Genomic DNA, 27,562 nt, shown 5'->3' with positions numbered 1-27,562 from the left:
TCCTTCTTGTTTTTATGCGGCTCCCTGACAAATGGGTCCAGCTCATGGGAACTAGATGTCTTATTTTGGGTTGAGATCAAACCATCTATCAGCCCACTTGGGATTTGTTTGTTTCCCTGGCCATGAATGTATTTAACTGTGTGGTCCACGAAGAGTCTTCTAAAAAATAACGTTGTCGGTCATTACCCTGCTTCAGAAGTGGCAACGGGTTTGATTCCTGGTGAGGGCACATACCCAGGTTGTGGGTTTGATCTCTGGTCGGGGTGCGTACAGGAGGCAGCTGATGGGAGGCAGCTGATGGATGTTTTGATGCGATCTCTCTTACTCTCCCTCCCTTTCTTGTCTCTAAAATCAATGAAAGTGCTGAAAGTGGTACTAAGACTTGCTCTAGGTTAAGAGACTAAAGAGGTGTAACAGCCGAATGCAATGAGTAATCCTTGACTGAATCCTGAACTGGAAAAAGAAAGTAGCTACAATAATATGGAACCAAGGAAAAATCAATAGTCCATAAGTAACACCGAGTTCGTGTGAATTTTCTTAGATGTGATACCTGAGCACGTCACATGGTGCAGGAGACTGAAGGAGTTAATTTACTCCCATGTCGGCTTCAGAATTATCTCAAACCCAAAGCATATCCGCCAGACGAGGAGTTATCCTCTTTAGACGACCTGCAAAGAGGAGATCAGTCCGTCCCTCTCGACATTCTTGTGTTGCCTTGCAAACCGCTGAGTGGTTTAGCGCGTAGCCTTCTTGCAGAAGTACCAGTTCTGGTAATCTCAGTATGAGAGGAAGTGCATGCATCAAATGATGCCATGAACAGATTTATGTCAAGGATTAAGATCCTGAGTGAGTAAAACTGAAATTTCAGAAACATGTGAAAAGTGAAAGGAAAAGTTTTGTATATAATTGGGACCTAAGAGGAACTGCAGTATCTCTGTGATTCTAATGAAAGATCTAATTGAGTGGTTTCTCATGTTGAACATCTCACCAGCTTCCTGGGTAATGAAGCAAATAGGCACATTTTCTCCTTCTCCTTTTGAGTCCTCCTATGTAATAAAAGCCTAATATGCAAATTGTCCCCTTGACTGCTCGCTATGACATGCGCTGACCACCAGGGGGTGGCATGGAACATGGCAGGCATCGGTGATGCTGCACTAGCAGCGGGTGGCAGTGGCAGTGCTACCAGCTCCAACGGGCCCCAATGAGAGCGGGATTGCGGCGGGATGGTGGAGCAGGTGAGCGGGCGGCACCAGGCCAAGGTGGGTGCAAGAGGGGCCCAACCACCCAGCAGACGGTGACCAGCGGTCTCAGTGGGGGTAGGGCCACTGCCCGGCTCCCAGGCCCTGAGGGAGCCAGGCGGGAGCCCAATCACCCCGCAGATGGGGCCCGATGACTCAGGTGGAGGGGGACACGCGGGGGCCTGGAGGCCCAGGTGCTGCCCAGGGCCCAGAGGTCAACTGGCACCTGCCCTTCCACCCCAGACGCTCGCATTTCAATTGCCGGCCAGGCCTAGGCACTGCACCCATGCATGGATTTCATGCACCAGGCCTCTAGTATAAGTGATAATTTAAAATCATTACAGCCTGGCCGGCATGGCTCAGTGGTTGAGCATTGACCTGTGAACCAGGAGGTCATGGTTCGATTCCAGCCAAGGGCACATGCCCAGGTTGTGGGCTAGATCCCCAGTGTGGGGCTTGCAGGAGGCAGTCAATCAATGATTCTCTCATCATTGATATTTCTCTTTCTTTCTCCCTCTTCCTTCCTCTCTGAAATCAATAAAAATATATTTTAAAAAATAAAAATAAGTAAAATTATTATAATTACTTGGATGCTGCTCAGTTTCTCAAGGTCTCACTTTTTCATCCTGATGTAGTCTGCCTTGGAGACTTTCCTCCTCATATATTTTCCCTCCAACTTTTTAGTCTTTAGGACCTCAGGAAAAGGTAAAAGAATTACATGAAGATCACTCATGTAACTTCACCTAGGATCACCAATTGCAAATTTTCTCAACTTCCGTCTATCACCCATCTATTTATCTAGCCTGTCTGTCTGTCAATCCATCCGTCCTTCTCCAATACATAAAGGTATTTTTCCATACAGTCAGCATGCCATTATCACATACAAGGAAGTTCACATGATCTCGGTGTTACTTTCTTTTTCCATCCCAGGACTCAGTCAGGGGTTACTCCTTGCATTTGGCTGTTACACCTCTTAACCTATAGCAAACCTTCTCCCTTTCCTGTTTGTTTTTTATGACCTTGATTTTTTTTTTTTTTTTTTGAAGACTCCAGACCAGTTGTCATGCGGAGTGTCCCGAGTTCTGGATTTATTGATAGAATAGCACATAGATGACTGTTGTCCGTGGTGCTTTATTGGCAGCACATAGTGTCAGGTGGTCCTGCTATTAGTGATGCCAAGTTTGGTGAAGGCTGTGATTCTTACAAGAGTCTCTGTGAAGTTTTTATTCATGGAGCGCTCTCCTTGTCCTCACTGGTTGCTGGTAAATGGGCTTCTTGGGATGTGCTGAGAAAAAGAAGTTTCTGAGACTTGCATGGGAGAATGAGTGGCACTTATTTGCATGGAGTTAAATCCCTGGGTTTCCAAGGTCCCATCTCCCTTCTTCCTGCCATAGAGGAAGCGTAGCTCTGGCTTCAGCAGAGCTAGGATTAAAGCTGTTGCCCAGAGGTTCCAGAACATTCCGTGTCTGCACAGAAGAGGGAAAGACAGCATCGGGCTGGCTTAGCTCGTGTTCCCCACTGCAGTCCACCCGTCCATTGTGTGTGTGCTCTGCAGGATCAGAGGGGCCAAGAGAGCGAGCACCTTTTTCTAGGGACTGTGTATTCCCAAATGTCCACAGGCTTGCGTTGGCCTTGCCTTGTGTAGCCGTGATTTCTGCTCCTAGGTTGTGGCCTGCAGGGAGTGGACAGTAGTTCCCTGGGGAGTGTGAAATAGCAGCTTCCTGGGAAAGCTGCCCAGAGGACGTGCCTGTAGGCTCTGGCCTTCCCTTCGCTCCTTTCCTGCTGTTAATACTGAGCTCATTACAGGGGTTTCAGAATTACACTTCCCTGTTGGGAACGAACGACTCATCTGTGGGTTGACCTCTTTACACCATGTGAACATTCGGTCCCCAGCTCGTTTCACCCAGTGATTTGAGTATCTAATGATGATCTCGTCTGAAGCAGTGATTACACTTTGGGTTACAGAATGGCCAGTTTCTCACTCTGTCATTGTTTTCAACATTATTCGGTGGCATTGAATATAAGAAACGAATTTCCTCCTCCCTTCTCTCTCAGTGTTTGTGCCATTTAGATCCCTGGGCTCTGTCTTCAGTCAGTGCGTTCTCTGCCATCACCATTTTTCTTCTTTATGTTCACATTAGTGCCCTGCTGCATGGATTTGTGCACACTGAAAGGAAATTAATTAGGTGGCCGGCGGGGCAGGACTGGGTGAGACGGGCCGGACATGCCCTAGAGTCACCCTCCCGTGGTCCCTCCCCGGCCAGTTGCACCTGGGGTGGCGCTACGGCTCGAAGGGCGTCTGCGGAGTGAGCAGGGTCCCTCCAGCAGGTGGGGTCCCTCAGCCTGGCCTGCAGGAATCGGACCAAAATGGGCTCTCCGACATCCCCTGAGGGGTCCTGGAGTGCAAGAGGGCGCTCTGCAAAGTTGCTGTCATACAGGGTGCGGAAAGCAAGCACAAGTGTGCAGTAAACCAGATTCAGGGTCAACAGTGCAACAACATAGCACGGCCAAAGGTGGAATCGCGCGGCCCCGCGAGGTATCGGGCTCCCTCCTCTCTGGTTCCGGGGTGTGTCACCCGAGAGCCGCCGCTGCCAAGTCACTGTAGCTCGGCAGCTCCTGTGATGAGCGTCTGCCCCCTGGTGGTCAGTGCGCGTCATACCTACCAGCCGGTCAGCCGGTCAGATGGTCGCTTAGCCTTTTATAAGTACAGATTTTCCTAACCTCACCAGTGGGGCCCCATCGAGCTGGCTCCTGTGTCCTCTGTGCTGACTGCATTGTCACTGAGCATGTCCTCGCTCTCTGGCACAGCCTTACACTCTCTGCTCTAGCCCGGGACCCGCTGCTTCTCCGGGAGCACTGGCTCCTGTCACCGGTGAGTATTACCTGAGGGCCAGGCCCCTGCCCTGAGATGCTAACTGCAAGGCTCCTCTCATTGCCTTTGGGCAGATACAGCACCAACGAGGGGGAGACCTGGCAGACGTCCATCTTCTCCAGGAAGCCCGTGTTCGTCTACGGGCTCCTCACGGAGCCCGGCGAGAAGAGCACCGTCTTCACCATCTTTGGTTCCGACACAGAGAACGCGCACAGCTGGCTGATCCTCCAGGTCAACGCCACTGACGCCCTGGGTGAGCCCTGCCTCTGCAGCCCTGCGGTGGGCGTGTTTACTGGCCAGAGCACCCGCCTTGGCGCTCTATCCTCAGGAGAGTTGTGACCATTTGAATGAGATGGGCACATACACAATATGTGAGTGAGAAATATACGGGCTGTTTCTTGGGCAGTTATTATTATTTGAATCCTCGATATTTTTCCATTGGTTTTTAGGGAGAGTGGAAGAGAGAGGGAAAGACAGAGAGAAACATCGATGTGAGAGAAACACATCAATTGGTTGCCTCCTGCACGTGCCCTGACCAGGTCCCGGGCCAGGGATGAGCCTACAACTGGGGTACTTGCCCTTGACCAGAATCAAACCCGGGACCCTTTGGTCCTCAGGCTGACGCTCTATCCACTGAGCCAAACCCACTAGGGCTCGGGCAGTTCTTAATGTGGGACCATGTGCTATTCTTTGATTCCTCATTTTGTTGTGGTCATTAGCACATAGTGGCTTTAGGTATACCTGTACTGAATATGAATGAATGAATGATTTAATGAATGAATTAATGAATGGAAAACATTCTTTGAAATGAGCGGTTTGACAAATTTACCCGTAACTGCTGTGCAAAAGGAGTGCCCACGGCGGCAGGCCCTCACCTGTCTGGGCCCTCAACGTGATCTGCTAGTCTAGGCAGAGAGAAGTGACTCGTTCCTCCCTGTCCCTTCCCTCTCCTCCTCCTCTGCTTGGCTGATGTGGTCTCAGCTGCGGGGAATGCCCCCAGGCCTCCCATTCAGCCTCCACCAGGTGAAAGCCTTCCATGTTTCAGGATCCAATGGGCTTGGCTGCCAATAACTGGAAGCCTTCTCCCCCGCCCCTCCCTTCCCCGTCTGTGTCGGAGCATTGCGTGCGATCTGCCTTGAGTTATAAATTTGTGTCTCCCCTTGGTGTCTGCCGTTTCCCATCAGCTGCATCATAAGGTCCTTAGAACAAGGGCCTGTCCTCTGCATCTTTCCTCTTCATGAGCTACACAGTCTGATCACCTTCCAGGCAGGAAGAGCTTAACAAGTACTTGCTGGTTTGAATGGAATTGAATGGACAGTCCATTTTCAGGCAGCATCGAATCTGACCGAGGACACACATATATAAGAACGACATGACGTACCAATATTGACATAGGTTGGCTCTGGAATTCCTGTGGAACCCACTCTGCCTAAATTTTGAGTGAATGCAGATTAAGTGATCATCCAGGTTGGCTTATCTTTCTCAGCCTCCTTCCACGAAGACCCTGTACCTGCCAAGCAGTGACAGAAAGATCTGCATTGCTCTCCGGCCATGCTGCCCGTGTGCCCACACCAGCCCCGGTAGCAGGCAGGGCCCTGTGCTCCTGAAGGATGCCATCTGCACGGACTCAGCCTTTTCCCAGCTCCTTAGGAGATAGACCCCTCCGGGTAGCCAGACTCACCAGGACCCAAAGAGAGAGGACCAAATAAAGTCAGAAACGAAAGAGGTGAAGTGACAGCTGACCCCAAGAAATACAGAGGAGAGTAAAAACATATTATGAACTACTATTCCAACAAATGGGACAACCTGGATGAAATGGACATATTCCTAGAAAAATGCAACCTTTCAAAACTCAATCAGGAAGAGTCTGACAACCTGAATAGGCCGATAACCACTGATGAAATTGAAGCCATAATCACAAAACTCCCAGCAAACAAAAGCCCTGCTCTGGATGGCTTCACAGGGGTTTTACTGAACATTCCAAGAAGAAGTAACACCTGTTCTCCTCAGACTATTCCAGAAAATTCAAGAGGAAGGAACACTTCCAAGCTCTTTCTATGAAGCCAGCATTACTCTAATTCCAAAACCAGATAAAGACACTATAAAGAAAGAGAACTAAAGGCCCATATCTCTGATGAACATATATAAGGAAAGACGGAGAGAAACATCAATGCATTAAAAAGTTCATACACCATGACCAAGTGGGACTTATTCCAGGGATGCAGGCTGATACAATATTTGCAAATCAATAAATGTAACACATCACATAAATAGATTGCAAGACAAGAATCACATGATCATATCAAATTGATGCAGAAAAAGCTTTGACAAAATGCAACACCCATTTTTGATAAAAACTCTCAGCAAAGTGGGAATAAAGGGATCATATCTCAACATGATAAAGGCCATATATGACAAACCTACAGCCAACGTCATACTCAATGGGCAAAAACTAAAATCATTTCCCCTAAGAGCAGGAACAAGACAGGGATGCCCACTTTCACCATTCTGGTTCAAAATAGTACTAGAAGTTCTAGCCATAGCGATCAGACAAAAAGAAGAAATAAAAGGCATCCAAATTGGAAAGGAGGAAGTAAAACTGTCATCATTCACAGATGTACATAGAAAACTCCATAAAAAAATCACTAGATTTAATAAGTTAATTTGGCAACATATCTGGATACAATGTTAACACCAGAAATCTATGGCATTTTTACACACCAATAATGAACTCTCAGAAAAAGAAACAAACAAAATCACATTCACCATTGCAACAAAAAAAATAAAATTAATATACTTAGGAATAAACTTAACCAAGGAGGTAAAAGACCTGTACTCAGAAAACTACAGGATATTGAAAAAAGAGATAGGGGAAGATATAATAACTGGAAGAATATACCATGTTCATGGATTAGTAGAATCAACATCATTAAAATGTCCATACTACCCAAAGCAATCTATAGATCCAATGCAATGCCTATTAAAATACCAATATATTTCACAGACCTAGAACAAACACTCAAAAATTTATATGGACCCAAAAAAGACCCCAAATGGACACAGCAATCTTGAGAAAGAAAAACAAGGAAGAATAACAATACCAGATATCAAGTTGTACTACAAAGCCACTGTACTCAGAACAGCCTGGTATTGGCACAAGAACAGGCACATAGACCAATGGAACAAGAGAAAACCCAGGAATTGATCCAAGCCATTACGCTCAATTAATATTTGACAAAGGAGCAAGAGCACACAATGGAGTATGGAGACAGTCTTTTCAGTAAATGGTGGTGGGAAAATTGGACAGATACATGCAAAAAAAAAAAAAATGAAACTAGACCACCAACTTACACCATACACAAAAATAAACTCAAAATGAATGAAAGACTTAAATGTAAGTTGTTAAACCATAAAAATCCTAGAAGAACCCATAGGCAACAAAATCTCAGACATCTCTCATAGCAATACGTTTACAGATACATCTTCTAGGGCAAAGGAAACTAAGGAGAAAATAAACAAGTGGGACCACATCAAAATAAAAAGCTTCTGCACAACAAAAGAAACCATCAACAAAATGGAAAGGAGCCCACTGCATGGCATAATACATTTGCCAATGATACATCCAATAAGGGGTTAATCTCTAAAGTATGTAGGGAACTCATACAACTTGATAAAAGGAAGACAATCCAATTGAAAAATGGGCAAAGAACTTAAATAGACACACCTCCAAACTGGACATACAGATGGCCTAGAGACATATGAAAACATGCTCAAAGTCACTGATCATTGGAGAGATGCAAATCAAAACGACAGTGAGGTATCACCTCACACCTGACAGAATGGCTATCATCAACAAATCAACCAATGACAAGTGCTGGCAAGGATGCGGAGAAAAAGGAACCCTCATACACTGCTGGTGGGAATGCAGACTGGTGCAGCCACTGTGGAGAACAGTATGGTGTTTCCTCCAAAATTAAAAATGGAACTGCCCAGTGATCCCACTTCTAGGACTATATCCTAAGAAATCAAAAAACCAATCAGAAAGGATATATGCACCCCTATGTTCATAGCAGCACAATTTATCATAGCTAAGATTCGGAAACAGCCTAGTGCCCATCAGCAGATGAGTGGGTAAAAACTGATACATCTACACAATGGAATACTATGCAGCAATAAAAAAGGAACTTTTACCATTTGCAACAGCATGGATGAACCTGGAGGGTATTATGCTAAGCGAAATAAGCCAGTCAGAGAAAGATAAGTATTACATGATCTCACTCATACGTGAAATCTAATGAACCAAATAAACTTATGAACAAAATAGATCCAGAGACAGAGAAGCATGGAGCACACTAGTGATCCTCAGAAGGAAGGCTGGGGCTGGGCGGGGCTGGGGGTGGGAAGAGATCAACCCAAGAACATGTGTGCATATATGTACAACCCATGGACACAGACAATAGTGGGTAAGGCCTGGGGTGGGGGATAGGACTAGAAGGGTCAATGGGGAGGGGAGGGGACATGTAATACTTCCAACAATAAAGAGGAAAGGAGACCTCTCGGGTACCTGTTTCTGAAGGGAACTGGAGCTGTAGGAGCGTCCACGGTACTCGGGGATCTAAGATGGCAGCGCAGCAGGCGGAAGCCTCACACACCTCCTCCCAGGACCAAAGTGGAATCAGAACTACAGCACAGAACAGGCAGCCTGAATGCCAGCTGGAGACCAGCTGGACAGAAGTGCCGGCACCAAGGGTAACAGAAGAAGCCGCTCGGAGGCTGGGAACGCCCAGCAGCTGAGAACACGGAGGCCATCTCGGCGATGAGGCCCCCTGCGCAGCAGGGTGCTCACCCCCATGCTGGGCTCCCCGCTGGAGCCCTGGTGCCGGGAGGAGGACCCGTATAACGGGCTGTGATGCGGCTGCCGGTGGGTGGAGGGCGTCTGCTAGAAGCCCAGGAGCTCGCCTAGAGGAGCAGGACTCGCACCCGGACTGCAGCGAGACAGCAGCCCAGCAGGACCCGAGTCGCACAGGGGAGATGTGGCTTTCAGATGAGGGCCATCTTCTCTTCACGCCATGACCAGCCTCCCTCAACGCGCCAGACCTTCCTGTCATAACCTGAGGAACCCTGCTGGCGTCCCCAGGAGGATCCCCCGAGATCCCACCCACCACACAGTCCTCAGACCCCAGGGGGTGGCGCTGACCTTGGAGAGACCCAGAGCTGGGTTTGAATCCGTGTTAACCTGGTGAGCACCACTCGCCCCTCCTGGAGACTCATGGGAGCCTGTCTCACACAACTCGAGTGTCGAGTGTCCTCAGAGCCGTTTCTGTGGCAGAGCCTGACCAGCAGCTGGAGGAGGGAGGCCGCAGGCGGAGGCGGGTCTTGGGGTGCCCTGGGTCTTCGGCTGACCTGCCCAGGCTCGGTGCTGGGGGAAGTCTACCTTACTCACTTGGCCCTTCCCATGCCCACTCTGGCCCAGCAGAGGCAGCCACCAACTGTGGAACAATTAGTGGCTCTTAACAGGCAGCCCAGGGCTGGTCACAGACAGCACCTGACCTTGAGCTGCCTGAAGTCTCTCCCAAGAGGCCCCAGAACCAACACACGCAGTTGCGGGGTTGAGACCACGTGGGAGCAGGTCCTCAGCCGTCTGAGGTCAGGCTGCCCACGGACTGGCAGCAGCAGTGAAAACTCAGCCCTCCCAGGAGGCCCACACACCCGCAGAAGGAGCATCCCTGAGCCCCAGCCCAGGGGACCAGACAGACGGCGCCCCTGAGCCCTGGGACACCGCTGCAGCAGGCCCTCCCCGGGCGGGTCACAGAGAGCCACCAGCACTCAGAACCACACCCAGGGGCAGCCAAGGGCACCAGGAAGCAGGCCCCAATGAAGGGGCAGCAGGAACCCCAGAGGCGGGGGCGGGGGGGGGGGGGGGCGGAGATTAGGTCACATGGAGGCAAACAGGCTCCCAGAGGCCGAGTGCGGAACACTGGCTCTGAGGATGCTCACGGAACTCGGACGAGAGTGCACGCAGGGGAGCCTCGACAGAGACAGCGTCAGGGCGGAAACCCTAGGAAAGCACCGTCAGACAGACAGGGCCAGCGGGGCTGCTGCTTCCAGCTCCTCAGGTGAACATCCGTGTTCCGGGGGGCCGCTTTCATTTGTGTGGGTGCCACCCCGCCTGACAGCAGGCTGGCCAGGGGCTTGGGACAGCCCCGGGCGTGGGGCCTGGGCAGCGGACTGAGTCTGGCAGGGCGGGAACCCTCCAGGGCAGCGGCTCATGCTGTGTCTCCTCTGCAGGGGTCCCCTGCACAGAGAACGACTACAAACTGTGGTCCCCGTCCGACGAGAGGGGCAGCCAGTGCCTGCTGGGCCACAAGACGGTCTTCAAGCGCCGGACGCCTCACGCCACGTGCTTCAACGGCGAAGACTTCGACAGGCCCGTGGTGGTGGCCAACTGCTCCTGCACCCGCGCAGACTACGAATGGTGGGTGCCCGTGCTGCCTGGGACGCACAGGTGCTGTCTTCTCAGCCGTGTGGGTGCGGGAGCTGGCATGGCCCCTGGCCCTGAGGGAAGGAAGGAATCAGAGAAGCAGGTAGTTATTGAGCACCTTTCATGTGCAGCTGTGCCGGGCACTTCTTCCACAGCTCGTCCCGTCAGCTGCAGGGACGTGTGATGTGGGCGAAGCGTTCCACCTGGGGGATGACAGCCATCATTCAGCAGCAGGGCGCTCGGCTTGTTCCCGTGTGGGCACCCCAGATGGCACATACTGGGGGTCCACGGGGCAGCTCCTCATTCCTAGGAGCCCTGCTCTAGAGGGAGTTTCTTTCCTTATTTGAAACATGGGAATATTAGTGTGTACACACACGTGCGCGCACAAAAACACGTGTGCACACACACACTAGTCCTTGAGCAGAGCATGCGAGGACTGTTGAGAATGCAGAAGCGGAGCAGTGACAGGCACCCAGGTAACTAACGGGGTGGAGTTACCAGCCTTGGGGGACACACTTCATTGTGGGTACAGGTGGAAGGAGGAGACGGGATGGCTGCTGGGAACTGCGAATTTCTGGAGAAAGCATCGTGGGTGATGGCCTTCAGGAAGGCCCAGATGTGTGGGCAGGAGCGTTCTGAGAGGAGGGAGCAGCAATGTGGGGGCAGGGAGGTTGCTGGGGCTCTCTTGCTGGGTGTCTGGTTGGCGGGGGTGGGGGGAGGGGTGTCAGTGCGTGGAGATGAGCCCGAGAGCAGGCGGTTTCTGAAGGCTCCACAGAGAGCTGAGGGTGGAGCCCTGAGGCCGGCGCTCGGGTCTGTAACCTGCACCAGATCCGCACGGACTCAGCAGGTCTGTCCCCAGAGCTGGATGCTGAACTCAAACAGCTGACTCATTTTCCAGCAGCTGCTAAGGCCCAAGGAAACTCACGTCTGCTTCGGGAAGTGCACGTCCTGCAGCCGGACGCCTGAGGTGCCTCTGGTGCCAGGTCGGGTCAGGCCTTGCAGGCCCGTGGTCTCTGCAGCTGCTCACCTGGGCCTGGGCAGCAGGAACAGGGCCCTGGCTGGGTAGGCGTGGATGGACCCAGTAAGTTCTCTTTACTGAAACAGCTGCCGCCCCTGGGCACGCCTCTGCGGACCAGGCTTCTGAGACTGACTGTGCGCATGGGCCGCTGGGGTCACGCTGATGTGCGAGGTCTGACTCCGAGTCGGCACCTGCACGCAGACGTGGGCGATTCGGACGCTGCCCTCCCCACACCCGCGCTGGGAGCAGGGGCTCTGGGCAGCTCAGATGCACATTCCCTTCGACCGCGTGTGGTCCTAGCAGCAGCATGGACACCCCATAGCACCCCAAGCTGGGTGATGCCCCCCTGCTGCCAGGGCAGTGCCCACTGGCCTCTGATGAACTGTAGCTAATCCGAGAGCCTTGCTGGCCTGAGTGAGGGGTCCCCTGACTGTAGAGGCCCTAGTCAGGGAAAGGGCCCTCTCTCTCTCCTCTTTTATCCCCACGAAGTACTTAAAACGAAAACAAAACAAACAAAAATATGCCAGGCAATCTAACAAATCTTTGACTTTTTCACTATTATTTTTTCACTCGATGATCACGGTTATGCCTTCTCTCTAAAATCTGCCACCGGGCAGCAACACCAAAAACCAGGCCCCAGGGGCTGGTGGGCTGTCGCGAGCCCTGGCCTGGCCCTCCTGGTCCATACCCACCCCACCGGCCGGAAACCCTGGGTGCTGAGTCTTTATTACAGACCAGGAAAGCCACGGAGTAGGGCTTCGGGCCAAGTGAGATCGCGAGCGTTAGGGTGATGGCCCGCGACAGTGAAAAGGGAGTGCAGGTCTCAGGCCGTCCTGCTGCTGTGCACCCCTCTGTCCGTTCGCTGCAGCTGCAGGGAAGGCGCCAGCGCCCACTGTGCGGACCTTGCAGTTGTGTGGCCCTGGACTTGGCAGTGGCCAGTGCGATGGGCTGAGGAGGGACCGCAGGAGAGGAAGTGAGAGCAAGTGACTGCTGGGATCTGCCGTTAGTTCAGCTCCCAAGTGGCACCTGCACTGGAGAGAGAGGTTGCTTCTGAGCCCTTCAGCTGTCCGCCTGCACCTCCCCCCAACACCCCCGGAGGCCCCACCACTGGCCCACAGGTGCCCTGGTTCAGGGTATAGCTTCTTTTATGTCTTTTTTTAAATGCAAAAAGATTTTTATCCAAGTATAATAGACTCTTTTACATCTTTACATTTCCCCACATTGTCAAGAAGTGTGGCTTTCAAACTCCTGACTGCAGCTCCTGGGCACACATGCATTTCTAGTCTGACCCGGTGCCCGCACATCTTTGTACATGTAGATGCATGCACATACATGACTGAAACAAGTTTTGTGAGGTGCCAGCTCCTGGTGAGTGGGCTGCATTTTGCAGTCTTCTGTGTTTTCAGGGAGTGGGGGAGCTGGTCTCAACCTCCTGCACATGCACTGCCTGCTCGGCAGAAGGGTGGAGAAACCGGCCTGGCAAGGGTGCTCGGCAGTTGGAGACAAAACTATAATTAGCTAACGCTCCAGCCAGTCCCCAAAAGATGTAAAGCAGCCCCTCAATCAAAGGATCTGCTTTAATGAGTAAGACCTGCCTGGCACAGTAATAAATGTTTTCCTGAGCAATTCTGTAGAAAGGGCTAAGTGTGAATTATGACAGGGTATACACAAACCACTTTGCCCTGGTCAGTGTTTTTCACATAGTAGCTGTTTAAGAAGCATTTGTGGGACCGATCAGAGCAAATGAAGCCTTTCGGGAGAGCGAGCAGCTGGAAGTGCCTCTGAGTTACCAGTCACGGTTTGGGCGGGGCCTGGACACGAGTGTGGCGAAACTGCCTCACCTGGGAGTCCTTCAGTGCAGCCGGGAGTAGTCACAGCTCAGGCAGAGCCTCGGCAAGAGCGAGACCCTGCTTCCCACTCTGCTCCCGGAGCTGGTGGTTTGGAGGAGACATGGCCCCACGTTGCAGAAGGTCTCGAAGACCAAAGCGCTGGGTCCTGAAGGGCAGGAGGGACACAGGTGATTCTAGGTAGTATGTGGACATGACCTTAAATAACATTGGTTTTCAAAAAGGGGGACTATTATTAACTTCTCTCGCTCTTTTTTAATCCTCCCCCGAGGGTATTTTCCATTGATATTTAGAGAGGAGAAGAGAGAGGGAAAGAGAGAGAAACATCCATGTGAGAGAAACGCATCGATGGGTTGCCTCCTGCATGAGCCTTGACCAGGGCCCTGGCCGGGAAGGACCCTGCAACCGAGGTGCATGCCCTCGACCTGAATTGTATCTGGGACCTTCAGTCCACAGGCCCACGCTCTACCCACTGAGCCACACTGACCAGGGCCTAATTTCTCTCCGAGGTCTCCCAGTGGCCCAGAGTCTTTGGGTAGGTGCGGGATCTAGCTAACATTTTGCTGTTTTGTCTTGAGAATAATCATTTGTGTTGGTTTTATCTACTTATGGCACGTGATAGTGGTTTACGATTATGGTTCTGATATAAAGGTCTTCCGGAGCGGTGTTAGTGCAGAGCTGTGCGCAGTCTGTAAAGGGGCATGGAAGGAGCTAGTGATGCAGGTGCAGGCAGTGTGTGGGAGTCGCAGCGTCGGCCTGGAGGTGCAAACCGCGGCCATGACAAGCCCTTGTTGCCTTTCAGTGACTTCGGCTTCAAGATGAGTGAAGACCTGCTGCTAGAAGTTTGCGTGCCCGATCCCGAGTTCTCTGAGAAGTCATACTCCCCTCCTGTGCCCTGCCCTGCAGGGTCCACTTACAGGAGAACGAGAGGGTACGTCTCACAGCTGTTGCAGGTTGGGGACTTGGGGTCTACACGGTCTGAGAGCCCGGGTGCCTTTCGTACTGGAAATGCCAGACTTCCAGGCGAGCAGGTGTCTTTTTTTTTTTTTTTTTTTCATCCTTATCTGAAGATATTTTTCCGTTCATTTTTAAAGAGAGTGTGAGAGAGCAGGCAAGATAGAGAGAAACATCAATGTGAGAGAAACATCGATTGGTTGCCTCCTGTACTCGCCTGACCAGGGACCGGGCTGGGGAGGTACGTGCCCTTAACCAGAATCTAACCCGGGACCCTTTGGTCTGCAGGCCGATGCTCTATTCACTGAGCAACCCGGCTAGGGCTAGGCAAGCAGGTTTCAAGTAGCTGGGCAATATTTAACGTTAGGGCGTTTGAAAACTCTTCCGTCCGCAGTGAGAAAAAAAGGCAAGTCTGTAAGTTCCTCTTCAACTTCACTTGTATCTGAAGTCGTACATTAGCACGCACACTGTCAGAGGAGTTTGTGGGGAAGTGGGTGTAAAAGCTGTGCAGGGTAGCACCCAGTTGGTCTGATCTGCGTCCTGATCCCGGCAGCTGGGCCTGAGGGATCCATGGGGAAATGAGCAGGTGAACTCTGCTGTGCATGCTGGGAATGCGTTCCAGTCACAGAGCCTTTTTTAAAAAAAAATATATATTTTTATTGATTTCAGAGGGGAAGGGAGAACCATTGATTGGCTGCCTCCTGCATGCCCCCTACTGGGGATCGAGCCCACAACCCAGGCATGTGCCCTTACTGGAATCATTCCCCAGACCCTTCAGTCAGCAGGCCGACGCTCCATCCACGGAGCACCCCGGCCAGGGCTACAGAGCCCGCATGGCTGTTCTCTGACGTGTCTCACCTCTTGCTCTTGGGGTTGGGGTGACAGCTATCGGAAGATTTCCGGGGACACGTGCAGTGGAGGGGATGTCGAAGCGCGACTGGAGGGGGAGCTGGTCCCGTGCCCCGTGGCAGGTAAGAGGTGGCGCTTCCCTTCGCTTCTAGAGCTGTCGTTGGGACGTGGTGACGATCCCACAGCCTGTCCCGGGTTGTCGAGAAAGAATGGAGTTAACGTTTCTCACAGCTCCCTAAACTTGGATCCAAACTCAACTTATTGTAACCGTATGACTTCACAGGAATGAAAAGTATTTTTGAAGGAAATCCCCTTTGTTCATTGAAAAACGCTCACTCAGCCACTCAGCATCTGCGGTGGTCCAGGCGGGGCCGGCGAGCGGGGCCTGGTCTCTTGTTCCTTGATCTGCTTGTCAGAGCTGATGGGAAAGAGGCTTTTGGGGAAGTAGCTAGTGGCCTATCTTATTTTTGTATTACTTATTATAAATAATACTAGTAGCCCTGCGTATGAATCCATGCGCCAGTAGCTCTCCACCCACTGCCCAGCCCTCCTGCGGCTCCCCCTGCTCCCCCGTCCCCCCTCACAGCTTGCTGCCCTGCCCCTCCTGTAGCTCTCTGCTTGGGGATCGAGCCCACAACCCAGGCATGTAGCTCGCTGCCCCACCCTCCTGCTGATCCGTGATCCGGTCGTTACGCTTCACGGCATAACGACCATTTGCTTATTACATCTTTATTAGATAGGATTGTAATGGAAGTTTACACATTTCAGTGTGCTTTTCCATGTGTTTGTCATTTTAACTCCTGAAACATAATTGGCTCCATTTTTTAAAAATGTGAGGAGGCATGTTCAGAGGAGAGGATGGAATGACTTCCTGAAGGCCACACACCTGGTCAGTGACAGCATAAAAGCACGCTCAGCCCACGCTCTCATGTCAGCCCACTGACAAGGGAATGTGCTTCCTGTGAGCGCATGCGTGCTAACTAAGGAAAGCTGCTTCGGAGTGTGTGCTCACGCTATGCTGTGTTCCAACACGTTTGAGTTGATTCAGTGGTGATGGCACACGGTGAGGTATTTCGTAGAACACAAAGTTGCCCCTTTGCAAGGTGCTCATCTGAGCATCATCCCCCCTTCACTCGTCCCAGCTCTCATTCATGGGAAGCTTCCTCGTTGGCCCTGAGCCCTGCCTCCTGCTCAGGCCGTGGGGAGGGTGGTGATGGGCCTGGCTCCACCGCAGGTGGAGGCTGACTGAGCAGCCAGGAGTGCTCGCGCCAGCAGGGAGCGTGGCCTCTCGTTGGCTCACTGCTCGCCTGCTCGCCCTGTGTTTTGCACGCTTAGCTCCTTCGGCCTCGGACTGAATCTTCCATCCTTGCCAGCGATCAGCACGCCTCTCTGTGGAGATGGCGAGGACCAGGCTGCAGGGGTCTCACCTGGCAGCGCTGGGCCTCGGCCGCTCACTCAGGGGGCTTCAGTGAGTGCTCCGGGGAGCTGGAGTGCGCACTTCTGTAATAAACATTTCTGAAGATAATTCAGCAACGGGCAAAACCGTATTTAAAGCCCTTTAACTGGGAGGAAAGCTGTTTTCTTTTCTGATGGAGGAGAGGCTAGAACAGGGAATGAGGTGGACAGATCTTCCTCGCAGGGAGGGCACCTCATAGCTGTTTCTGTTTTGGTCAGTCTGGGGCTGAAGGCAGGTTTGTGCCAAGAAAAGAAGAGGGTGTAGGACTGATGGGACCCCACATCTCTGCAAAGGTGAGTCATCTGGGCATCCGGAAGGACTTTCAAAAATGAAGTCCATTTTTTCCTTTATGATTACGAGTGCTGTAAGAGCACAGGTTGCTGCCCTGTGCCCCCTGTGCTGGGATTGGCCGGGATCCTGTTCTTTCCTAAGTGGAGTGTTCCATGGAGAGGCTGCACGCTCCCATAGCGTCCCTGGACACGGGCTCCGAGGCTTAGTGAGAGCAAGAAAACCAGCGCAGCAGTCAGGCTTGTGGGTGTTTGAGGGCGGCGTGGGTTCGAGGCTCGCTGCAGTGGCTCTGTTCTCCCCTGCGCAGCTTCGGGGAGTCTCTGGCTCTGGTGACATTTAGGGGCTCAGCTGTCTCCATCCTGACCACCCTTCCCTGGGAATGTTTTCTTGAAAACCGGAAGGAGAAATTGGTTATCATGCGGTGGCAGCTTAGATACTTGAGAAGTGAAGTGAGACCCGAGGAAAAGAGGCAAACTTACCTTTATTAGAGGTGCAGGTAGATTCATTTCTGGTGCATTATCTATGTTGAAGCCTTTGTGAGGCTAGTACGTGTTGCTCATTGAGGGAATGAAGTGGGGAGGGGAAGGGATCGGGGGGGAGGGGAAGAGAGCGGGGGGGGGAAGGGATGGGGGGAGGGGAAGGGATCGGGGGGGAGGGGAAGAGAGCCGGGGGGGGGGAAGGGATGGGGGGAGGGGAAGGGATCAGGGGGGAGGGGAAGAGAGCCGGGGGGGGGAAGGGATGGGGGGAGGGGAAGGGATGGGGGGGGAGGGGAAGAGAGCCGGGGGGGGGGGAAGGAGGCGGGGGGGGAATGGGGGGCCACCAGGAACTGTGCAGACAGGCAGCAAAGGGACTTGGGTTTGCACGGGGTCCGTCTGCAGCACAGTGTCCAGGTGGGCGCTTGGGCCCGATGTGTGCCAGGCTGCTCCGACTCGGGGAGAGGGAGGCACTAGCTTTTTTTTATATATATATATATTTTTATTGATTTTGAGAAGGAGAGAGAGATAGAAACATCAATGATGAGAGACTCATTGATTGGCTGTCTCCTGCACACCCACACTGGGGATTGAGCCCGAAACCTGGGCATGTGCCCTGAACCCAGGACTTCAGTCCGCAGGCAGGCTCTGTCCACGGAGCCACACCAACCAGGGCAGAGGCACGAGCTCTTTAGTTACTTCTGGGACGTGAAGCAAACCTCTGGGAGGTCGGGCCTCTCTGTAGCTGGAAAATGGCACCATGAGTGTCTGCCTGCCGCAGAGGCAGCGGTGTGGGGGAAGCTGTGGGTAGCACTGCCGCTCGGGCCTCGGGTGGGAGCTTACTAGTCGTGTGGCCATGGGTGAATGACTTGGTCTCTCTGCTCTCAGTTTTCTGATTTGTAAAACGGCGTTAATAGTAGGTCTTTCATTAGACAGGTATGTGGGCTAAACGATGCCTGGTACATGGTCTGTAGGTTGTGGATAAGTACTTGTTAAAGAAATAGAGTTTATGATAATGGCGTCGTAAAACATTTTGTCAGTAGTGAAGAACAAACGTGTTATTATTGTCTTAAAAATAGAGCAGGGCGATAAGATTGCCTCATGCCGTGGTGAACAATAGGTAACAGGTGAGCAAACGGGTTAGAGAGTCTGGCTGCCCGTCTTCAGTGGCGAGTGGCTGTGGCCCCTGATGGCGGGGCCGCGTGGGCCGTCCCGATGGGGGCCACGTGCTGACCGGTGCGGTCCTTGTCAAGTGTGACTGACGACCTGAGCCTGCGCTCAGCATTTTGGATGATGGAGCCTGCCTACGGGGGTTCTAGATTAAAAACAAAAGGAGCAGGTAATGCACTTGGCGGAGGAGAAATTGCTGGAAGATCACGGGAGTTTAAGTCACCTGCCCGAGCAGGAGGTGTGCTCCAGTCCATGTCCGCCGGCACCTGTGCTCTCCCGGGACCCCCGTGGACCCCGCGTGCCAGTGGCTCTGAGGTGTGGGACCCAGGCCCGGAGGCGGAGACCCGCTCACCCTGTCTGTGGTCTGTGCAGAGGAGAACGAGTTCATCCTGTTTGCCACGCGCAAGTCCATCCACCGCTATGACCTGGCCTCCGGCGCCACTGAGCAGCTGCCGCTCGCTGGCCTGCGGGCCGCCGTCGCCCTGGACTTCGACTACGCGCGCAACTGCTTGTACTGGTCCGACCTGGCCTTGGACCTCATCCAGGTGAGTGGGCCCGGCCGGCTGGGGGCCGTGCTTGCACCCGCCCGATAGATACACTTCTTTCTAAGTGGCCGGAGGAGGGGGGTGTCACAGGGTTCAGTCTGCCCACCTCGGGGCTGACTGACGCAGTGCTGACCGAGAGCCCCAACAAGGCTTCACCTTTCCTGCTGGGAAGGCTGGAGGACGCTGGTGCAGACTGCGGGGTCACTTCCTGTCACACCCGTGCCCGCAGTGCCCTTCTTCCCAGGCCACGGAGAGCCACGGCCTGAAGCCTGCATTTCAAAGCAGAGCTGTTTGATCTCAGTCCTTTTAGAAAAGCGAGTTCAACAAGTTTTATCTGGACTTCTAACCCACAGAAATCTCATGGGGCTCGGGTTTGAGGGGTGGGCGTGGGGTAGTGGCTGAGTGTCTCCCAACAATAGCACCTGATGGCCCCGAGCCTCTCAAGGGAGAGAAACTGTGAAAAGCAGACAAAGGGGCTTAAAGATACTGCCAGCCCGAGGTCGCTGATCTGAAAAGCGGACACCGCACGCCCCGGGTCCCGGCTGCGGGGCAGCGCGGCATCGCTCAGCAGTCTGTCCAGATCACAGACTCCTGCAGGGCTCCATGCTGTCTCGTTCCTCCGCTTCGCACAGGAAGCCGTCCACTCTAGAAAGGCATCACTTAAAACCCGCTGTTTCCATCAGGAAAGCTCACGGGGCAGAGCGTCGCATCCTTCCCCAGCCGGCCAGGCCCGCTGAGGGAGGGCGACCGTCCGTGGGACTCGCTGGGCAGGAGGTCACTGAGCATTCACAGAATTGCTGCTTCTTCCCTCGCCAGCGCCTCTGTCTGAACGGGAGCACCGGGCAGGAGGTGATCATCAGCTCCGGCTTGGAGACCGTGGAAGCCTTGGCCTTTGACCCTCTCAGCCAGCTGCTTTACTGGGTGGATGCTGGCTTTAAGAAGATTGAGGTACGTGTGGTCTCCTGACCTAACGCAGCGAGTAGGACTCCAGCCAGATGGGATGGGGCCAGTGGGTCATGTTTCACTCTGGAATTCTCAGACCTCCGAGGATGGGCCCTGGGCCTCGAGAGGAAGGAGAGGGCTGCTCTCGGAGTTGCTCTCTGCTGTGAAGGTCCCGCACACAGAACACGGGCACCTGCCAAACACACTTCCTGAAGGTGCCTGAACGGTAGTATTCGGTAGAGGAAATGGTAGTAACAACGACAGTAATAGTATCATAGCATTATCATGACCATCTTTAATATTTTTACTGATTTCAGAGATTAAGGAAGAGGGAGAGAAACATCAATGAGAGAAACATTGATTGGCTGCCTCCTGCATGCCCCCTACTGGGGATCGAGCCCGTAACCTGGGCATGTGCACCGGGGAATTGAACCTGAGACCCTTCAGTCCACAAGCCGACGCTCTGTCCACTGAGCCACATTGGCTAGGGCCGAAGCATTATCATGTGCTCTACCATCAGCACTCGGATAGCATGGTGATGGGTCAGGGTGGTCGGTTAGAGGAATAATGACAGCAGCGTCGTCGTCATCACCATCATCGTCACGAGGGCGATGAGGCTCACACTGTGCCCACCCTTGTGGGAGCCACTTGGCAGGACTTACTTAACGACCCAGCAAGGTAGCTGTCCTTGTCATCCTCACTTCCTGTCTGCAGCTCAGCTGCCCAGACACACGAAGCTCCGCAGTGGCTGCTGAGTGCCCCGTCAGCCTCCAGGTGCAGGTGCACTCAGCTCCTGCAGGTGCTGCTGGCCTGGACCCTGCCTCTGCTCTTATTCCCTGTGGAGGGTGGGCGTGGGGCCAGGGGAAGCAGGTAGAGACAGAGCCCAGGGAGGTTGCAAGACATGAGCCACAGGTGAGGGTAGGCCTGGGCCCCCTGCATTCCAGTGGCCGAGGGACTTTGGCTTCAGGTTCATCCGTCCATCGCCATTGGCAAATGCAGTGCTTTCTGAGTGCGTGGCACCTGCCAGTGCAGCTTCGCCTTGGGATGGCACAGCGGAGGTGAGGTGTGTAGGCTCGGGTGAAGGATAGAGGTTATTTTTTATTTTTTGTTTATCTTTTTAAATATATTTTTATTGATTTCAGAGAGGAAGGAAGAGGGAGAGAGAGAGAGAAACATCAATGATGAGAGAGAATTATTGATCAGCTGTTTCCTGTACACCCACACCGGGGATTGAGCCAGCAACCCAGGCATATGCCCTTGACCGGAATCAAACCTGCGACCCTTCAGTCTGCAGGCCGACACTCTATCCACTGAGCCAAGCCAGCGAGGGCTGAAGGCTAGAGTTTAGTGGAGAAGCAACATAATGAGGAAATGAACCAGCCACTTCAGTGGTGGTGCATGCTGCAGTGGGGTGCACAGCAAGAACATCAGACAGGCAGTGGGCAAGCACAGCGAGGGGCCAGAGGCACCTTGGGGGCGCACAGCCAGGGGCAGGGGCACATTGGGGGCGCACAGCCAGGGGCAGGGGCGCCTTGGGGGCGCACAGCCAGGGGCAGGGGCACATTGGGGGCGCACAGCCAGGGGCAGGGGCACATTGGGGGCGCACAGCCAGGGGCAGGGGCGCCTTGGGGGCGCACAGCCAGGGGCAGGGGCACATTGGGGGCGCACAGCCAGGGGCAGGGGCGCCTTGGGGGCGCACAGCCAGGGGCAGGGGCACATTGGGGGCGCACAGCCAGGGGCAGGGGCACATTGGGGGCGCACAGCCAGGGGCAGGGGCGCCTTGGGGGCGCACAGCCAGGGGCAGGGGCACATTGGGGGCGCACAGCCAGGGGCAGGGGCGCCTTGGGGGCGCACAGCCAGGGGCAGGGGCACATTGGGGGCGCACAGCCAGGGGCAGGGGCACATTGGGGGCGCACAGCCAGGGGCAGGGGCGCCTTGGGGGCGCACAGCCAGGGGCAGGGGCACATTGGGGGCGCACAGCCAGGGGCAGGGGCGCCTTGGGGGCGCACAGCCAGGGGCAGGGGCACATTGGGGGCGCACAGCCAGGGGCAGGGGCGCGTTGGGGGCGCACAGCCAGGGGCAGGGGCACGTTGGGGCGTACAGCCAGGGGCAGGGGCGCATTGGGGGCGCACAGCCAGGGGACAGGGGCACGTTGGGGGCGCACAGCCAGGGGCAGGGGCGCATTGGGGGTGCACAGCCAGGGGCAGGGGCGCCTTGGGGGCGCACAGCCAGGGGCAGGGGCGCGTTGGGGGCGCACAGCCAGGGGGAGGGGCGCGTTGGGGCGTGGCCCGAGCTGAGCCCTGACTGAGGAGGTGATGGAGGGTTTGCTTCAGGGCAGTGAGAGGAGAATGGAAGGGCACAGGGGCTTGTAGCAGGGAGCTCTGCTGTTGGTCTTTTGTTGTTGTTGTTAATCTTCACTTGAGGATATTTTCCCATTGATTTTTAGAGACAGTGGGAAAGAGAGGGAAAGACAGAAACACATCAATTGGTTGCCTCCTGCATGAGCCCTGACCAGGGCCCAGGCCAGGGAGTAGCCTGCAACCAAGTAGGTGCCCTTGACGGGAATTGAACCCGCGACCCTTCAGTCCGCAGGCCAAGGCTCTCTCCACGGAGCCCAACGGGCCAGGGCTGCTGCTGGCGGTGTTCGTGTCTCTCTCTCCTTTATGGTGTGTGGCCCGTGCTCTCTGGCCAGCAGGAAGCAGGCAGAGTCGTGCTCACACTCGCTCAGGCACTGCTTGTGCAAACTGGTGTAAAACCAGAGCCCCGTGAGCAGGGTGTTCAGAAGACGTGGAGAGGAGGGGCCCGAGGTGAGTCTGAAGGAAAGACAGGCTTTGATTAGAGAGTGGGAGACAGGCAGGGCGATGGCAGAGGCCGGCTCGGCGCGGGCAAGACGGGTCTGCTGAGGTCTCGGGAACTGCAGGAGAAGCGAGAGGCTGTGGGGCCAGCCTGTGGAGACCTCACTGCAAGGCTGTGCCATGGAGGCCTGGCTCTGTGGACCATGTGGCGCCGGCGACTGGGGCTGGGTAGCAGGCGGGTTAAGTGAGGAAACACATGAGTGCTTGTGCACATCGCCGTGCCTGGGCGCGGGGCCAGGGTGTCGGTGCCTCTGCCAGAGCGTGTGTGTCGGGAGCCAGAGGAAAGGCCGTTCTGACTAGAAAAAGGGGCAGATGTCCCAGGTCAGCCCGGAGCGGAGCTGGTGGCCTCGAGGGGCCTGTCCGCAGGCAGCAGCTGGTAGGAGGCTGCAGGGGCTCTGACTCATCTTGGCCCTTTTCTCCTCCTTCGTGTCTGTCAGGTAGCTCATCCGGATGGCGACTTCCGACTCACGATCGTCAACTCCTCTGTGCTCGATCGGCCCCGCGCTCTGGCCCTTGTGCCCCAGGAGGGGTAAGTGTGCCCCGTGGAAGACAGTGTGAGTCCGAGGCTGCAGCAGACAGACTCATGGAAATGCAAAGTGCTGGGCAAAGGCTGCTTGGCAGGACTGTGGTTGTGATAAGCTGTTAACTGAGTTTTGAAACCATAGTCTTTGTCAGGTAACTCTCCACCAGCGAGCATCCGAATTTCTTAGACAGCCAGATGTCTCACATCTGTGGGAAGTTTCTTCAACAAAAGGTAATATTAAAGCCTGGCCATCATGACTCAGTGGTTGAGCATCGACCTATGAACCGGGAGGTCACAGTTCGATTCCCTGTCAGGACACATGCCCGGGTTGCAGGCTCGATCCCCAGTGTGGGGCGTGCAGGAGGCAGCTGATTGATGATTCTCTCTCATCATTGATGTTTCTCTCTCTTCCTCTCTGAAATCAATAAAAACATATTAAGAAAAGATAATATTAAAACTCCTCTGCAGACATAGTTAGGTCTGATTGGACAGTGTGAGGATTCGTTTTAATAGCACACACACATTCACTGTAGCATTTTTTATTTTTTTAAATTTATCCTTATTGTTGAGAGTATTACAGATGTCCCTCCATTTGTACCCTCATTGCCCCCTCCACCAGCTCCTGCCCCACCCCCGCCTTCACCACACTGTTGTCTGTGTCCATGGCAATGCGTTTCTTGCACGGTGCAAACATTTAAAAAAGATCCTCGGATGAGAATGAACAACAACAAACATCTGGAAGTTACACACTTGATTTAAAACATTAAAGGAGAACAGAAGTTTATGTTTATGAAGTAAACAATACTTATTTCTCCTTTCTCACTATTAACTCTTCACCTCACATTTCTAGGGGTTAGTAGTTGTGTCTCGTTCAGAATTTTTTAACCCATGTACAAGCACATATCTTTAAAACACTCAGACACATACACGGATTTGCCAAATGGAGTACTAAGATATGTATTGTACTATTCTGCATATGTTAAATTTTTTTTTTATTAATTATAGAGAGGAAGGGAGAAGGAGAGAGAGATAGAAACATCAGTGATGAGAGAGAATCATTGCTTGCCTGCCTCCTGCATGTCCCACACTAGGGATTAAGCCCACAACCCAGGCATGTGCCCTGACTGGGAATCTATGACCTTCTGATTCATAGGTCAACGCGCAACCACTGAGCCATGCCAGCCGGGCCATATATTAAAAGTTTAATATGTTTTGAAGATGGTTTCATATGAGCACCTATAGACTTTAGTCTGCATAATTTCCTTTTGTATGTATCATAATGCATTACTTTTTCTACAGATTAAAATACATATATGTATACACACACAAAAATACATATATGTTTTGTTTAAAAAACTAGTGGCCCGGTGCACGAAATTCATGCATGGGGGGGGATGTCCCTCAGCCCGGCCTGCACCCTCTCCAATCTGGGACCCCTTGGGGGATGTCCGACTGCTGGTTTAGGCCCGATCCCACAGGCCGTCGGACATCCCTCTCGCAATCCGGGACTGCTGGCTCCTAACCGCTCACCTGCCTGCCTGCCTGATTGCCCCTAACCACTCTGTCTGCCGGCCTGCTCGCCCCCAACTGCCCCCCTGCCGGCCTGCTCACCCCCAACTGCCCCCCCTTGCCAGCCTGGTCACCCCCAACGCCCCCCCTTGCCAGCCTGGTCACCCCCAACGCCCCCCCCCCCCACCGACCTGATCACCTACAACTGCCATCCCGGCCTGATCACCCACAACTGCCCTCCCTTCTTGGCCCCTAACCGCCTCTACCTTGGCCCCGCCACCATGGCTTTGTCCAGAAGAATGTCCGGAAGGTCTCCTGGAAGGTCTCCCAGTCTAATTAGCACATTACCCTTTTATTAGTATAGATAGAGGCCTGGTACACGGGTGGGGGCCCGCTGGTTTGCCCTGAAGGGTGTCCCCGATCAGAGTGGGGGTTCCCTTGAGGGGGGTGGGGCAGCCTGGGTGAGGGGCTGATGGCTGTTTGCAGGCCAGCCACGCCCCTATGGGGTGAGGGTCCCCGCTGAGGGGCGTGGCCAGCCTGGGTGAGGGGCTGAGGGTCGTTTTCAGGCCGGCCACTCCCCCTTCTGGGTGGGGGTCCCCACTGGAGTGCCTGGCCAGCCTGGGTGAGGGGCTGAGGGCCATTTGCAGGCCCCTCCTTCGGCAGCCGGCCCAGGCGGGCGGGAAGCTTGGTTTCCTCCATCTCTGGGGGCGACCCAAGCCTCCTGCCCACTCCGGCTGGCTCCGTGGCTGTCGCCATCTTTGTCCCGCTAATTTGCATATTCCCTGCTGATTGGCTGTGGGCATTGCTGAGTGGTGGTCAATCACCATATTTCTCCCTTATTAGTATAGGTTATTTTTGCTAGTATGAACAGTCTTTGCTATGATGACCATCTTTTTTATGTTATCTTTGCATTACTTGATTATATACATAGAAAACACCCAGTATGGGAACTTTTGGGTCAAGGAATGAAATGGTTTAGGCATTCTGATTACATGTTGTGATAATAAGGCTGAAGTAACCCACTGATGGGAGGCCTCCCCGGGGAGCAGGGCCTGGGCTCCCGTTCCTGTGCTGGTGGGAGGCCCCCCCCGGGGAGCAGGGTCTGAGCTGAGCCCCCGTTCCTGTGCTGGTGGGAGGCCTCCCCTCGGGGAGCAGGGTCTGAGCCCCCGTTCCTGTGCTGGTGGGAGGCCTCCCCCGGGGAGCAGGGTCTGAGCCCCCGTTCCTGTGCTGGTGGGAGGCCTCCCCGGGGAGCAGGGCCTGGGCTCCCGTTCCTGTGCTGGTGGGAGGCCTCCCCTCGGGGAGCAGGGTCTGAGCTGAGCCCCCGTTCCTGTGCTGGTGGGAGGCCTCCCCTCAGGGAGCAGGGTCTGAGCTGAGCCCCCGTTCCTGTGCTGGTGGGAGGCCTCCCCGGGGAGCAGGGTCTGAGCTGAGCCCCCGTTCCTGTGCTGGTGGGAGGCCTCCCCGGGGAGCAGGGTCTGAGCTGAGCCCCCGTTCCTGTGCTGGTGGGAGGCCTCCCCTCAGGGAGCAGGGTCTGAGCTGAGCCCCCGTTCCTGTGCTGGTGGGAGGCCTCCCCGGGGAGCAGGGCCTGGGCTCCCGTTCCTGTGCTGGTGGGAGGCCTCCCCTCGGGGAGCAGGGTCTGAGCTGAGCCCCCGTTCCTGTGCTGGTGGGAGGCCTCCCCTCAGGGAGCAGGGTCTGAGCTGAGCCCCCGTTCCTGTGCTGGTGGGAGGCCTCCCCGGGGAGCAGGGTCTGAGCTGAGCCCCCGTTCCTGTGCTGGTGGGAGGCCTCCCCGGGGAGCAGGGTCTGAGCCCCCGTTCCTGTGCTGGTGGGAGGCCCCCCCGGGGAGCAGGGTCTGAGCTGAGCCCCCGTTCCTGTGCTGGTGGGAGGCCCCCCCGGGGAGCAGGGCCTGAGCCCCCGTTCCTGTGCTGGTGGGAGGCCTCCCCGGGGAGCAGGGCCTGAGCCCCCGTTCCTGTGCTGGTGGGAGGCCCCCCCGGGGAGCAGGGTCTGGGCTCCTGTTCCTGTGCTGGTGGGAGGCCTCCCCGGGGAGCAGGGTCTGGGCTCCTGTCCCCAGAGCGGGTGACACGTGCTCTCTGGTTGGACAGGGTGATGCTCTGGACTGACTGGGGAGACCTGAGGCCAGGCATTTACCGGAGCAACATGGACGGCTCTGCTGTGCGCTCCCTAGTGTCAGAGGACGTGAAGTGGCCCAATGGCATCTCCGTGGACGAGCAGTGGGTCTACTGGACGGACGCCTACCTGGACTGCATCGAGCGGGTCTCCCTCCACGGCCAGCAGCGCTCAGTCCTCCTGGGCGGCCTCCCACACCCCTATGCCATCGCGGTCTTCAAGGTGGGGCTGCTCGCGGCCCGCCCTGTCCCGGGGCGGTGAGCACACTGCTGTGACGAACAGGCTGGGTTTTTGCAGAGCGGCTAGTCTAACTTCTGGACGAGAACTCATTTCCAAATTTGAGGCTGTTTGTTTCAGCCCATTCAGAGGGATGCAGACAGGTGCCCGGTCCCTGGTTTCAGCTCCGGCCCGCGTCTCTGGG

General features: G+C 54.5%; 1 protein-coding gene across 2 annotated transcripts in view; it reads left to right on the top strand.

Moving 5' to 3' along the window:
• SORL1 (sortilin related receptor 1) overlaps positions 1-27,562 on the top strand; it is a 165,537-nt gene that overhangs the window by 55,681 nt on the left and 82,294 nt on the right. For both annotated transcript variants that reach the window (XM_080649599.1, XM_080649598.1), the window contains exons 13-20: positions 4,185-4,363; positions 10,399-10,585; positions 14,259-14,387; positions 15,296-15,381; positions 19,019-19,191; positions 20,008-20,139; positions 23,426-23,517; positions 27,117-27,363. In XM_080649599.1, the coding sequence (XP_080505725.1) occupies positions 4,185-4,363; positions 10,399-10,585; positions 14,259-14,387; positions 15,296-15,381; positions 19,019-19,191; positions 20,008-20,139; positions 23,426-23,517; positions 27,117-27,363 (1,225 nt within the window). The remainder of the gene's footprint in view (positions 1-4,184; positions 4,364-10,398; positions 10,586-14,258; positions 14,388-15,295; positions 15,382-19,018; positions 19,192-20,007; positions 20,140-23,425; positions 23,518-27,116; positions 27,364-27,562) is intronic.

This window comes from Plecotus auritus, assembly GCF_963455305.1.
Source record: "Plecotus auritus genome assembly, chromosome: 13".
In the NCBI taxonomy this organism is placed as follows: Eukaryota; Metazoa; Chordata; class Mammalia; order Chiroptera; family Vespertilionidae; genus Plecotus; species Plecotus auritus.
Note: the sequence above shows the minus strand (reverse complement) of the source record. Positions and strands in the feature narration are given on the sequence as shown.